This window comes from Strix uralensis, chromosome 2, assembly GCF_047716275.1.
Source record: "Strix uralensis isolate ZFMK-TIS-50842 chromosome 2, bStrUra1, whole genome shotgun sequence".
Taxonomy (NCBI): domain Eukaryota; kingdom Metazoa; phylum Chordata; class Aves; order Strigiformes; family Strigidae; genus Strix; species Strix uralensis.
Window position 1 is genome coordinate 76675658 of NC_133973.1, and position 13668 is coordinate 76689325.

The window sequence follows — 13668 nt, forward strand, 5'->3', positions numbered from 1 at the left end:
ATGTGATCTCTGTTATGTACCAGTGAGAATCTTCATAAGGGTAATTGAAGGCTCCTACTATTCTCGTGTTTCCTGCCCTTTCTGCCTCTAATCTCTCATGGCATAGCAGTCAGTGCTGCCATCCTGTCTGGGTCATCAGCAATGTCTTATGTTCTTCCTATTTAGGCCTTGAATTTTGGTCTCTAAGGACATTCAGGCACTTGATCAGGTAGGTAGTTTGTCAGTTTTGATTCTTATCAAATTGGGCTTCTCTGATCCAGTGGCTTGAGAGGATGAGTGTAGACATGAGAACACGAGGCAGGAAGAGAGCAGCAACAGAGTTCAGGGAAAGGGATTCATGTCCCAGGGATTCACAAAAATTTTCTCCATGGTCAGAGGAGCGAGGGGGGCTCTTTTAAAGAACAATTAATCCTACCTTCCTTGGAATAAGACTAGACAGTTTATTCTTAACATTAGACTGGCTGCTTCTAAGTTATTCTTATATTTGAGGTCTCACTGATAAAGGATTTGAGTGCCTAAAATGTGTCTTCAGGGAAATATAAGTCTGATGTACACTGATGGGTTTACCCTCCTTCCTCCTGCTGAAACTGGACCAATTAAATCTTTTAAATGTTGAGGACAGAGCTCCTTAGCTGGTTGGGAGGGGGGGAGGGCAGCAGAAACAGGATACATTGGTTCTCATGCTTGGTCCAAGGACCTATTTTTATATTAAATAGTTAATGGGTAAGTGAAATCCTTGGAATAGAGACTGTCTGCCAATAAAGTAACTTTACTCCTCAACACTCTCAGTCTTGGGCCAGTTCTGCTTAAGCATGGAAGTGTGGTTCCAGGCACCTGAAGGATTTTGAAGTCCAGATTTTGAGGGTTAAAAATTTTACTCTTTTCAGGAAGAATGAATCACTTTTTTACATAAAGAGAGATGGATACACAAGGATGGGGGAAAAAAAGCATGAGAGTTGGTTTTTTATGCCTGATGCATATAAAAGAACATAATCCCCCTTAAGTAGCTCAGAAGAGATACTTTGTTAATTTAAGTGGTACATACCAGTTATATTGATTCAGCAATAGAAATAACTGGTTTTGTGTAACATATAAAGCTTAATAATTAAGTGATTAGTCTGAGGCTATTACTGTGAGACAGCAAGCTTTATGTGCCATTCCAGTTGTGAAGGTGTAGGCACTAAACCATCTCTGCTTTGAAGGTGAGGAAAGCCATGGCAGCCCATGACAGCTGGTGAATTGCCTATAAATACATAGAAGATGGTTTCAGCAGCTGCCATGACTTACCAAATTTAAAATCAACTTTCTTATGCATTGAAAAATAAAAGTACAAATTCTTGGTGAGTGCCCCAAATAATTAATATCTTTACAAGTTTTGGTCAATTTCAACTTTAGTAGGCATTTGATGGCACTGCAGTATTGCTGCCTGAATTATTTTATGCCAGGCTAGAAGCAGCTCCTTGTGGGCTTCCTAAGCACAGAGTGTGCTGTTTTGTTCTGGATCTTTTTTATGACCATACCTAGAGGAAGTATTTAATGGGTAGAAAATTTTATAGTACTTTTACTTAGCAAAAATATTAACCTTCCACTGATATGTGTGTTCCTGTTTAACAACCCAGTGAAGCTGCTTAAACTGACAGCTCCCACTACAGCCAGAATTATTGCTTATCTGCAATCTCATATATCTAAGAATTTATATTCTTTTGTTCCATTTCATATCATGTAGATTTCCATACTGTGGTGTCTGAGCCGTTTTCTGAAGTGCAGAAAGTAATGTGACTAGCATCCATCATATCTATTCTTGTATCTGTTCCCTATGGGAAGAATGAGAATAGTGGAGATGCTTTGAGTTTATAAATGAAGTCAAAGCTGAAAATAACTTTTGCACCTAGATGCCCTTTTGTTATTCAGGAAATACATTCCAAACACTTAGCCCTGGAGAAAATGATGGATCTAGTACAGATGAGCTTCACCCTCACTGTAGAATTTCTGCATGTCAGAGAAACAGTGCTGTTGGCAACACTGCTAATATTGGTCTTTCAGTTAACCTTGGCTGAAACAATGACGTACTTGAAGATAGTAACTGAGACCTTGGGCAGGAAAAATTACCGTACAAAGAGCAGGTTCAGGAAGCAGAAGGCAGATTTGCTACCTAAACAGTAGACAACATTGTTTGAAGGAGGTACTACAGCATTTTGAATTTAGTGTTTTCTAAGTGCTGAAGGCTACAAAATCAAATATGCCTGTGTTACCTTGCTCAGCTCTGAACACTTCATGAGATAATATGATCACTTCCCATTGACATGAAATGGAGGACCTCATGTCAGAGAAGAAAAGCAATCCAACTGACAGTGTGACAACTGATGTCACTAGTTGTGGGTGCCTCTAGCAAAAAGATTATTTCAGGCTGACTTTTAGGTCTATCCTGATAAAATACCAGCTGTAATGCCATGCTCTGGCTAAATAGAAATACAAGCCAGCTAAGAAACAAGATCTAGCTTTTTCCAGCTAGAGGGATTGTTTTTTCTAGTATGGTGATCTTGTGGCAGCCCAGCCATTAAAGCTAACATAACAATTAGTCTGACACCTTCCCACATCCTCCAGCTGATCTAAATAAATAAATAACATCCCTCCAAATATCCAAGAAGTAATCTCTCCATGCCAAATTTTTCTCCTAAGCTGTGTACCTATTATTTTCAACTCTGTGGGACTTCCTTTTCTATAACCACAGCTGGAATTTATTCCTTAATACTGACTATGTCTTCACTCTTTGTCATGTAGGTCAAGAGAATAAATTAAATTGTGACATTGTGCTGCTTACTGTGGCATCCCCCAGGAATTTTTGTGGTCCCTACTGATTGCCTTGAATCATTAATCAAAGGCTAACTGCACTGTACAGCCCACAATATATTCTCATCAGGCGCATGCATTGATGATGCTGCATCAAGAAAAAAGACTTAATTGCATTGACAGAACAGTTTAGAATGTTTATCAAAATTGTGCTTATAACATCTAAAAATACTGTAATTAATGCAGCTTTTGGCCTCTTCGCACACTGTTTTCTTTTTAGTTTCTTCTGTTAAAGAAGACAGCTGTTTGCTAGGAAAACAAATTCATCTCTTTTCCTTCTCTCTCTCACCTCCTGTTTTGTATTTGAGTGCATCAGTAGGAGGCTCACAGTTTGTTGTAAATGTTCATTCACAGTTTCTGCAGATTCCTACATTCATATTCACAAAGGCAGAATATTTCAAGATGTCCTTCATACCAAGTTACTGTTACTTCACATCAGACATGCAGAATACAAAGTACAGATTTCAGGGGCTTTGCTTCCCAAGGCAAAACAATGATCCTTAAGGGAACAAAAACCACTGTCCTCGAGGAGAGTGTGACAATTAGGGTCAGCCATTTCTTCATTCTTAAATTGTTTCTTTTCACTGCTGATCTAAATGTGGCTTGTGGGTATTATCATGCAGAGTATATTAGAGAATAATGAAAGAAGATGTTCTTTGATCAGATAAAGCATCTGCAAGAGAAGGTGGGGGAGATGCTGGTGAGTCAACTTGTGACACCACCAGGCAGTTGGGCCTTGGCTCCTGGGCAGACCAGGACGGTGCTTTTCTTTTCCCTATTAAATATTCAGGCTGAAAGAACAGAAAAGGACACAAAAGTGTGCTACGTGGCTTGGACCACCACCATGGGCTGTTTCTCTTGTGCTGAGCAGCCTGTGTGTATGTGGGGACCTGCAAGTCCATGAGAAACCCAACCTGCTTAGTGGCCAGCAGGCTGGGAATCAGGGTGCAGCATATATCTCCTGCACAGAGAGCAACAGGAACAAAGGGAATTTGTAATGGAAAAAGATCTGTCCTAGGTTAAAAAAGATACTGGAAAAAAAATTATCTGTTTGAGCATCAAGAAAAATGAGATTTAACATCTGTTTTGCTCACACCTCTACAGAAAATTAGTATTATCATGACTCATTTTGGTTATCCATCCACTACCATTAATTGTTGTAAAGTGCTTTGTTACTTCAAATATCTGCATTAGATTTTAAAATGTTCCAGTTCCTACATATTGCCTTGTAAATCTCATATTACAGTGAAGAAGGCTGTGTATGTAGCAGAGCTCTGCAAGGCTGCAATTTCACTGAAATTACTATTATTACCTTATAGACTGTAAGGGTAAAGCTCAAGTGCTGCAGTGTATGAAATCCTAAGGTTAAATAATGGATTTTGCCATAACATTACACTGGACTTTATACTTCTGTGATGTAGGACTTGCAACTCTATTAAAATAGGAGCCTATTGAAAATCTTTATCACTGTCTGGCATAAAAGTCTGCACTGTGTACACACACAGTGCGAAGGCTCAACATTGCAGAGGAGGTGGAAGTATCTTGAGTTCATCAAACGCTTTCTGTTTTGTGAATGAAGGTGTTCAGAGCCAAGCTGCCATTACATTGGTAGTTTGCGATGCACGTGAGAATGGGATCCCCAACAATTAAAATAATGCCTGTTGAGCAGTACCAGAGCTGGAATCAGGTAAGACACTCATCCTGTGGTGGAGCCTGTGCCCACTTAAGCCTATGTTCACCACAAGAAAAACTGGACGAATTAATTAGGAACACATACAAAGCACTAAAGAAGGAAATTAAATATAATTAAATAATAAAATTCACCATAGTTAACCAATAAAATTAATTAAAATTAAGTATATTTTAAATAATTAAGATTTTAATGAAGGTGCTCTTAACACAAATCTTAATAGACATTCAGTGCACTTAAACCATTCTTTCTTCTTCAGTATCTTAAAGTGGTATTTTGTATGGGATGGAACAACTTGAAAATTTCTGTATGGTAGTCTTCAAGAAAATGGATTTAACAGACAGATTATTTAGGCTATTGGTTGCTATAATCTTCCAGAATAATTTGAGTTTAATACCTTTCGAAAAAAAGATGCCACTTTCTTTTCCAGTACAAACTCTGCTCTTGGAAGTGCTGCCTTACAAATTAAAATAAACTTAATGCATGTAGATTTTGAGTCTTAAAACCACTGAAAAAGCAAGGTGCCCCTAAAATTGATGATGCAGCTTGTGCTGGCATCTCTTTTCATTTATTACCAAGAAAGCGTTAAACTGCAGTGGTTATGCTACTGCTATTAAAATTACATCAGGACTTCCATTTGAAAGGGGTAAAAAAACACAGACCAAACATTCTGTACCTGATCCTAGATCAACTGTTGAAATCAACAGTGGTCTTCGCATTGCAAGATTTTTTTTCTTTCTATATTGTGGAGAGCAATGGGCACAGCTTATGAATTTTCCTTTATCTCCATTCTGGAAAACTATAGAAGGAAAATTATTTTGTAACTGAAAACTATCTTCTGCTTTCACAAAGTGTGGCACTGTAAGGTGCTGGATGAATAGGAAAGAACCCTCGCTTTGCGTCGAGCTGTTGTTTTGATTTATGACTGTAAGCTGCTGCTGAGTCTTTTCCAGCCTTTCAAAGAGGCTGTCATTATGGATGAGAATACTGGCATTTGAAAGCCCTCTTGCCTGCTGATGCTGGGAAAATCAAGACTGGTTTCCCTCTCCCCCAGCCATGCCCAGCTTCATTCACTTCTTAGAAGAGACCCCCTTGTCCTTGAGTTTTGCAGAGAAAGAAAAATGGCAGAAAGGGAAACATTGCTCATTAAAGCTTAACCTAAATATGTATGTGGATTTTTAAATAAGTGAAATAGCAGCTTTTTAGCCAGTCCCTGTTTCACTGGCTCCCCAAGACAGGGCAGTGAGGCAAGTCCAGTGTACCATGAGTGGCTTCAGAAAGCTGCCCACAGCCCATGCGGGTCTACCGTGCTGAGGGCAAATGCTGCCTGCAAACGCTCTGACCCACAGCATGAACCCTTCTGCCTCTCCTTCTCCTTTCCCCAACTCACATGTGGGAAACATTTTCCCTGGCACAGCCAAAAGGATGCCATAATGCCATCTCACTGCAGCAATGTAATCCTGGCATTATTATCGTTCCTTCAAAGAAGCAAGTGTCAAACATGTCAGAAAAGAAACCATAAACACTGGGCCGGGATCAACCTGAAAGAGAAACTGCAGTTTGCAGCTTATTGGTTACAGTTTGTTCAACACAGGATCATCTTTACACAGGCAGGCTCAGCTTTTTACTGCTGTCCTTGCTCCTTCTGTGAGCCAGGAATTCACAGAGCCTTTGAGAAAGATTGTCAACTTTAATGAAAATACAGAAGTAAACCAGCAATTTAAGTTCAACCTTCACTCTAATATTACTATTAGCCTGTTTTGTTTAATTAGGCTTTTGTCCTGTGCTGTTTTTAAAATGCTTATTAACACCAAATGCTAAAATACAGGTACTATTACTGATTTTTAAGCTGTACAGTTACACTAGCATTACAATTCTTAAAATATTCCTGTCTAATTTTAACACTGAGATGAAGTTTGGGTTGTAACTCCATACAGATCAGTTCTGGGGAAGCAGAAACCAGGCTAGGTTGCAAACGATTCCTGTCAAGCAGCCATTCAGGTAACTGGAGTGCCAATTGCTTACAAAAAGCTAAATTATTATTTTCAATAACCAACTGCTGCACAATTCATCTGCTGGTATCAACGTCTAGTGATAAAAAGTGATCTAAAGCTGATGTCTGTTACACTGAAAAAAGATCTGGAAAATGGATTTTTTTCATGACATACGTACTTTGGAAAAAGGAGTTTTAAACAATTCGCTATATAAAAGCTTAGTCTGTTCCTGCTCTTTAACACAGAAGAGTAATTTTGAGTGATATTTCAGCTGTCAGTAGATTTCAAATGTTGAGGTTTTTATTTTTAATTTAAATCATACACTAAACTCCTTTAGCAGTCACAGGAGTTGTGGACAGTGCTGAATGCTATATCTCTTGTTCCTTACTAGCCTAACACATAATTTTGTGTGTATGAATGATATATGAACTTCCTTAGTTACCAAAATGTAAAGTTTTTCAGCAAAACCAACAGAAATTTACTACAGCATCTGATATTTTATTTTTTCTTCATTCATGGATTAATTTATTGCACATTCAGGTGATATGTGCTTGGGAGACTGAAGGACTGTTGTGAAATTCTTGAGGAATTCATGTGAAGTAATATTGTTTCCCTTGAAATATAGAAACAAACTTATACCAGCATTCCTTTCTAGGAGAAAGTAAAAAACCCAGACCCAACAACAAACCAACAAAAATAAATAAAAATAAAAGATTTCTAGGCCCATGACTGAAAACTGCTTTGGTCCTAGTACTTCTGTGGCCATGTGTTTTGGCAGTTTAACAGCACTAGGTGCTGTTTGTGGAGTGACAGTGTTTACTGCCCTAAAATCCAGACTCCACATCCTTCCATCACTCTCTGATACACTGGTGAATTATATAAACTGGGTCATTGAACTAGTACTTCAAAATCCACTGGGCTAATAATAGTGGATTACAATCCTTCCTCAGCCTCCCTTAGACATTCATACCATTTCTGTGGTTTTGGGTCTTAATGTAAGTGTATTAATCCTTCCACACTCTAACTTGAGCAGACATGTACAAACTTCTCTTACTACTCACCCCTGTGGTGTTCAAAGTGTTTCTGGGGCTTCACTGCTGTTCACCATTGTATAGCAAAGATTCCTACAGGGCTTTCTGTTTCTGTATTACACTCCCCCCCCCCCCCCCCCCATTGTTAGCTAGATCCAGAATAAAACCATTTCCTAATCAGAGACCATTGCCTAAAATGCATTTTTTCTCATGTCTTGCTGGCGTGCTGTGTCCCCCAGGCATCCAGTGTGTTTCAAGACATCAGTAGCAGCACCAGACTTTATTAACAAGATAAGAGCCATTCATTACATCTACAGCTACCCCTATGGGGTTGGTACTATAATTTTTTTCCAGCTGATCATACCTTAGTTTACTGTGATCCCAAGGGTCGAGAGAGTAGACCTGCCCAATCTTAAAGTCTGACTGCTCCTCAGCTAGTAGAGCTGAAAGTGTTGCTTTCATGTTGCTAGATATCACCTGCACTGGTTGCAATGCTTGGTTCTTAGGGTCTTCTCTTTCATTTCTAGACCAGTTCTGCCAACCTATGCATGAAGGTGATAACCAATTTCTTATTCCATTTGGCTGTATCTTCTCTCAGGCACTCCATTTTTTCTTCCAAACTCTATTGTTGTTCTATTTCAAATGCCATCTTCATGACTCACCCAACATTCCTGGAAAAATAAAAAAAACCTCTCTGTGACATCCTGCAGGCAAGCCCCATACCCAGAACCATGGGGGTCTATCTTTTCCTTACATTCCAGGGGCCTGGCTTGTTTGCCCTCAGGGCCTATATTAGCAAACATTATAACTGCTTGTATTTCTCCTACTATTGTGTCTATTTGTCGACTTCTTTTTAATTAGACTCCTCAGGCTCTCCTCCTTCCCGGAGAGTCTCCCAGCCCTTCCAGCCTGCCCTTCCAAACTCCATAATCATATGCAGTGAATAAGCAAATCCTCCAGCAGTATAGTTTTGAATATTAGCTCACCGTAACTAGACCCCACCTCCCTCCAGGACCAGTTTAACTATGAACAGTAACTGCTTTTAACAATATGTGACTCTGGACCCATTTGGGATTTGTTCTTCCAAATAAAGTTCTACAGAGACCAATTCCAGCTGCCTTCATGCACCTCAACACTGGCTATAACCTCAGTTAATTCCCCATGGCTGGTGTTCCTGTGGGTTGCACATGGCCCATTTCGTGGCTGCAGAGGCTGTTTAAGCCAGGTGGTTTTGATCAACATTGGTCAGCTGGGGGTGATTTCCTTTCACAAGTAGTCCCAGGTGGGCTGGGATCATCCCAAATGCCTCTATGCCAGTCCTCAGGACCTCAATTTGCTAGCTATCTTCTGGTTTATACTGCAGCTACTTTACCCATTTTACCTGGTCATTTCTGTTTAAGCTTCTCCGTTATCTTCTTGTAAGAGTTGTGATCCTCACCTTCCTGTCTCCTCTCCTGTGTTTTCTCCAACACCACTATAACAGCTGCCTTAGTCAACTCAGTTTTCTTTCCCCCCCCCCCCCCCCATTGTTTATATCTGAAACTTCTTTCTTTGGGCTGTCCTCCCACCCTCACCATCCTCCCCTAGCAGCAGCTGGTTTTAGCCCTTCTGAAAAGCAAAGGTACATTCTCTGGCCTTGTACTCCCCAGCATGATCCCCACAGCATTTGTTTTCCTCTTCTAATGCCCTGCTCTTATCTTCACATGCTCTCATAAGCTGCTCAACATTCCTCCAGCCTAGGCCACTCTCCCTGTTAACTCCTTCTTTCCCATAAACAATTCACTCTTCCTAAGGCCCTTAAAAACTCATACAACTTTACTTAAAAGTCCTTTAAAAGCCTCAGATGTGCAGGGGTCAAGATTCCACTGTCCTGCCCTTTCTTCTACCATTGAGGCCATAGTAGTTCCTCTCCTTCAAAGACCATGACTGTATTTGCTGGTGGGTTTGAAAACTCCTGCTTTGGCATACATGGGTTATGACCTTTCAACCAACCTGGTATTCAAGTGTTCTTGTTCGCTGTATGTGACAATGATACAATTTCTATTTCTGCTCTGCTCAGGCTCTCACATTCTTTCTTTGATAGCCTTGATTGTTGAGTTCCCTGCGTTCTCCACCAACCTGGTACAAGAAAAACAATGCCTTTTGCTGCCTGCAGGACCCACCTGGTGTGGACAAAAGAGAACAGGACTGATTTTTACTTCTTTTACTAAGCAAAATTGAGAAAGGCAGTTTATTGCTAGCATTTCTATTGTGCATTTTTTTGGGATCACTTACATGTGTATCGATATGTGCAAAGTCTCAAGGAGGACACGATTAAAGGGGAATCAGTCCTTGCCTGGAATCTCACATGGTAGGTGGATTCTTCTGTCTGTTGCTCACTGTGGTGTCTGTGTACTATTTTACCTTCATGTTGTTCTTTATATAGTGCAGTTTCACAGGAAAAGACTCTATGTAGTCTGAACAAGTTTGAGGCTTTGCAAAATCTGCAGGTAGTCATGTGTACACAACTACATTATCTATTAGTGAAATGTTAGTTTTGTGGCAGCTTTGCAACCTACTCATATTGCACAGCATTTAGTTCCACTAATCTGCTAAGATCCTGAGAGTCCATGGCAGCTGCATTCTGCAGCAGAAATAGTCATGGTTTGCAGCAGTGACCAGGATTTTCTGTGCTGGATATTGTCCACTTGTAGCTAAAATGAAGTGGAACTGAAATGGTGTGTGGGCTCTTTCAGCTGTATCATGAGAATTACAATTGTATTCCTCACTTAAAGCTTTTGGAGATGAACAAGTCTGTCAAATCACTAAAATTATTAGCAAGTTACACTGATTCTTTCTTTGTCAGGGAAAAGCTTGAAATGGAAACTACAGCAAGTAAAAAGGCTCCAAAATAAAAAGAAAAAAGTTCGGTTTACTTTGAGTTTTGCAGTGAAGTTTTCTTTAGTGAATCTGGAGGGGGGTTGTCTACTGACTATTAGTCCTATAACCAGCCCTAGAGGGGGCCTGGCTGTGAGTGTTGGCCACACAAAATTAAATTTCATTGTGTTTTTTATCTTGTGTGTGTTCAGTTTCCTATTCAGTTTCATCAAGATTGAGCTAATCTATAGGATTAGGGAATTGTACATTATTTCCCATGTATGGAAGCAGTGTCACTTTTTTATTACTTGCCATCACAAGTGTCTTTGGCTTACTCTTAGCAAATATCCTCTGCTACGTGATCATTTTCAGATGTTCCTAACAGACCTAAAATTGTTAAGGTAGTGTTTTCTGTTCTCTTGTCAGAACTGCCAGTTTTGACAAAGAATATATGCTGGGTTTGCTGCATTTGTTTTGTAGTTTGCACATGCTTTTGTCAGCTAAACTGGTTTCACCTCTCTCCTTTTTTCCTATTGATGACAAATGGGCACTTCTGGAAGTCTTCAGCTATTCCACACCTCTTCCATCTTGTGGCTGAAATATTGATTATAATTTACCAGAGATTATTCCTTGCAGGTTTGGTTTGTAGGATCCCCAGGAGTCTTACTGGAGTTTGTGGGAGGAAGAAACTGCAATAAATGTCCCATTTTACCATAGCTTTCTGATTTATGGCGACCAAAGGCTACCAGTTAACCCCATTTGATTTAGGATCTCCAAAGGAATAGCAAAGTTGGTACAAATCAGATTACTCAGTCATCTTCACCAGCTATAGAATTTTTAAAATTTGTTACAAAAAAAATTTCTGTTAATGAAAATGGGTATGAAACAATAACACATATTGACATTAATATGGTTTACTCCTTAATTGTTTAGTACTGGCTAATCTGTGAGGCTGGCCATTTAAAATTCTTAGCATCAGGAATGATGTAGTAGTGCTGTTGGAGAAGGCCATTCTTGGAATGGTCAGCAGACAATCTCTGACCTCCCTTGCATTTTTGGCAGGTTGACTTGGAATCTCCCTCTTTCTTTTGAGAGAAAAGAGAAAGACTAGAAGTAGAAAAGACAGACTAACATAGCTCATTCCTTGTGAATTCCCTGTGCTCCTTTCTGTCCCTGCTCAAGCAAGACAGAATGCCTCTTTCTACTGAGCCTTCCTGATAAAGGTTAAAGTTATAAGGGTATAAGGAGCCTTGTGACTGGGCACACAGATATCACAAGAAATATGAGAGATTACATTATTATCTTCATTCCTCCTCTAAGGTGTTTTTTTTGGGGGGGGGGGGGGGGGATCCACATGTGATTTGCATGGTTTGCATTCATGGATTCTTTCTGAAGATGGCTTTGAAAATTTTTAGGATTTATCATATGCATAATCACATATGTATCTAGCAACATAACAAATCTGTTTCACGTTCTCCCCAACCTATAAATTCTAAACATGATACACAAATTGACACTGAGAAGTCAAACTTAGATTAGTTTGCACCTTGTACTCCTGTTTGGTTTTGGATAACATTCTGAGAACAAAGGGTATCCTTTCATTATGCATCTACCTAAAAACCAAATAACTCAAAGGGGTGCTAGCAGGATTTCATCCAGAAAACTGAAACTTGCTGTTAAAATTGACCAGGTTATTCCTTTCTTTAAAACATGTAAAAAACTTCCCACCACATATGAAAAAACAGCATACACACAGTCATTATCTGAAATGCATGAATTTCAGATAGAATTTAGATCATGGAACCATAAAAAAACTACCAACAACAAATTTTATAGAAAATAAGGTGTATATGTTTCCTTGTTTTGGTAGACAATGACCTGTCAATTTTCTTATTTCAAGTACAGAATAATTGTAATATCTTTCATTTTGCTTTATTGGAAAGTGCCATTTTGAAAGAACAGGAAATGCATATTCAGTTATGATGTCACCTGTTTATTCCTGTACTAAATTTGTATAACAAACAACATCCTTTCACTCAGATTTGTAGAGAAACAGTACTCTATGAAAGATATAAAAACCCCTAACCCTGACTGGTCCCATTTTTAGGTATGGCCTTGCAAGATAAAGTGCTTTAGTGTAAGGCATAGGGTGCATTTACAACAGATGAGAAAAATGAGCTAAGCTCTCTGTTTTTCCTCCTCTTTGACCTAGCCATTGAATCACTTGTAACATTTCTTGAACTGGACTGGAAGACAAAAACATGTCCTTTAAAAGGGCTAAATAAAAGGCTCCAATTATCTGAGAGATGGGCAGATACAAAATGTTCGTTCTTCACTCTCTGTGCTTTTATCTGGAAATGTTTGTGCCTTCCATGAAAAGAATACGCCATTTACATTTATGACAATACGTGTATGTATTGTTATGGATGTATGTTTGATAATATGTGTATGCCAAGTCAAAATTAGGTCTACAAACATTATTATTCATCCTTTTGAAAAATGAATATCACTGTACCTGATAAATTAGGAATATATTAAAATGATAGGAAATGGAGAGTTCATAGGTTTGTATTTAAGCATAATTGATGTCTTAGCTTCAAATGTCCTTCCTCATTGTACTACAGCAAATTCAGTGCTTCATTGAGGAAGATGAAATATTAGTAAGGACTTTGCTTCTTCACAGCTGCTACTATATAGGAATAGATAGAAGTATGTGTCTTAGAAGCTTGTGGTTTAACACAATGTTGGTTTTGAGGCTGTTTAACAACCACTGATGGCTGACTTAGAACAATAAAGAAAAAAGTTCTTTGAAGTCTAGATTTTGTTCTTATACCTTGATGACATTCAAGTTAAACCATTAAATTTAAACCACAACAAATGTAGAAAGTGGTTTTCCTGAAAAGAGATTACAAGTTGATTCTGACCAAAATAAATTATTTTTTTAGTTTTGCAATGAGAATATGCTCTATGCTCTTACACCAACTATATATTCTATCACGTCATAAAATATACAGCTGTACACCTAATAAATGCACTGTGAGCCTTTGCTCATTGAGTATGCTGCCATCATTGGCTTAGTGTATTAGGAGCACTATAATTTGAAGTCCTTTAATAGTTAAGTTTGGGTTTTTTTTAAATAAACTTAAATCCCACATTTCCACTATTTTGTGTTGGTTTCATTTGGTTTTTTAGTTAGTTAGTTTGCTGCTTCTTTTGCATTGGCAAAGATCCTCAATGGTTCCTTGCG

General features: G+C 38.8%; 1 protein-coding gene and 1 long non-coding RNA gene across 6 annotated transcripts in view; one reads left to right on the forward strand and one right to left on the reverse strand.

Annotated features, from left to right (window-relative positions):
* The window catches only part of LOC141939491 (uncharacterized), a 42775-nt gene extending 33703 nt beyond the window's left edge, over positions 1 to 9072 (reverse strand). The window contains exons 1-2 of the long non-coding RNA XR_012627596.1: positions 8947 to 9072; positions 7930 to 8236 (exon numbers count right to left, since the gene is read on the reverse strand). This is a non-coding gene — a long non-coding RNA (uncharacterized LOC141939491). The remainder of the gene's footprint in view (positions 1 to 7929; positions 8237 to 8946) is intronic.
* Positions 1 to 13668, forward strand: part of FGF14 (fibroblast growth factor 14) — a 420876-nt gene that overhangs the window by 162567 nt on the left and 244641 nt on the right. For 2 of the 5 annotated variants that reach the window (XM_074859337.1, XM_074859336.1), the window contains exon 1: positions 9634 to 9915. The exons of the other annotated variants lie outside the window; for them this stretch is intronic. In XM_074859337.1, coding sequence (XP_074715438.1) covers positions 9913 to 9915 — 3 coding nt within the window. In that variant the 5' untranslated portion in view covers positions 9634 to 9912. Of the gene's footprint in view, positions 1 to 9633; positions 9916 to 13668 lie in introns of those variants that run through there. 5 annotated transcript variants of the gene reach the window in all.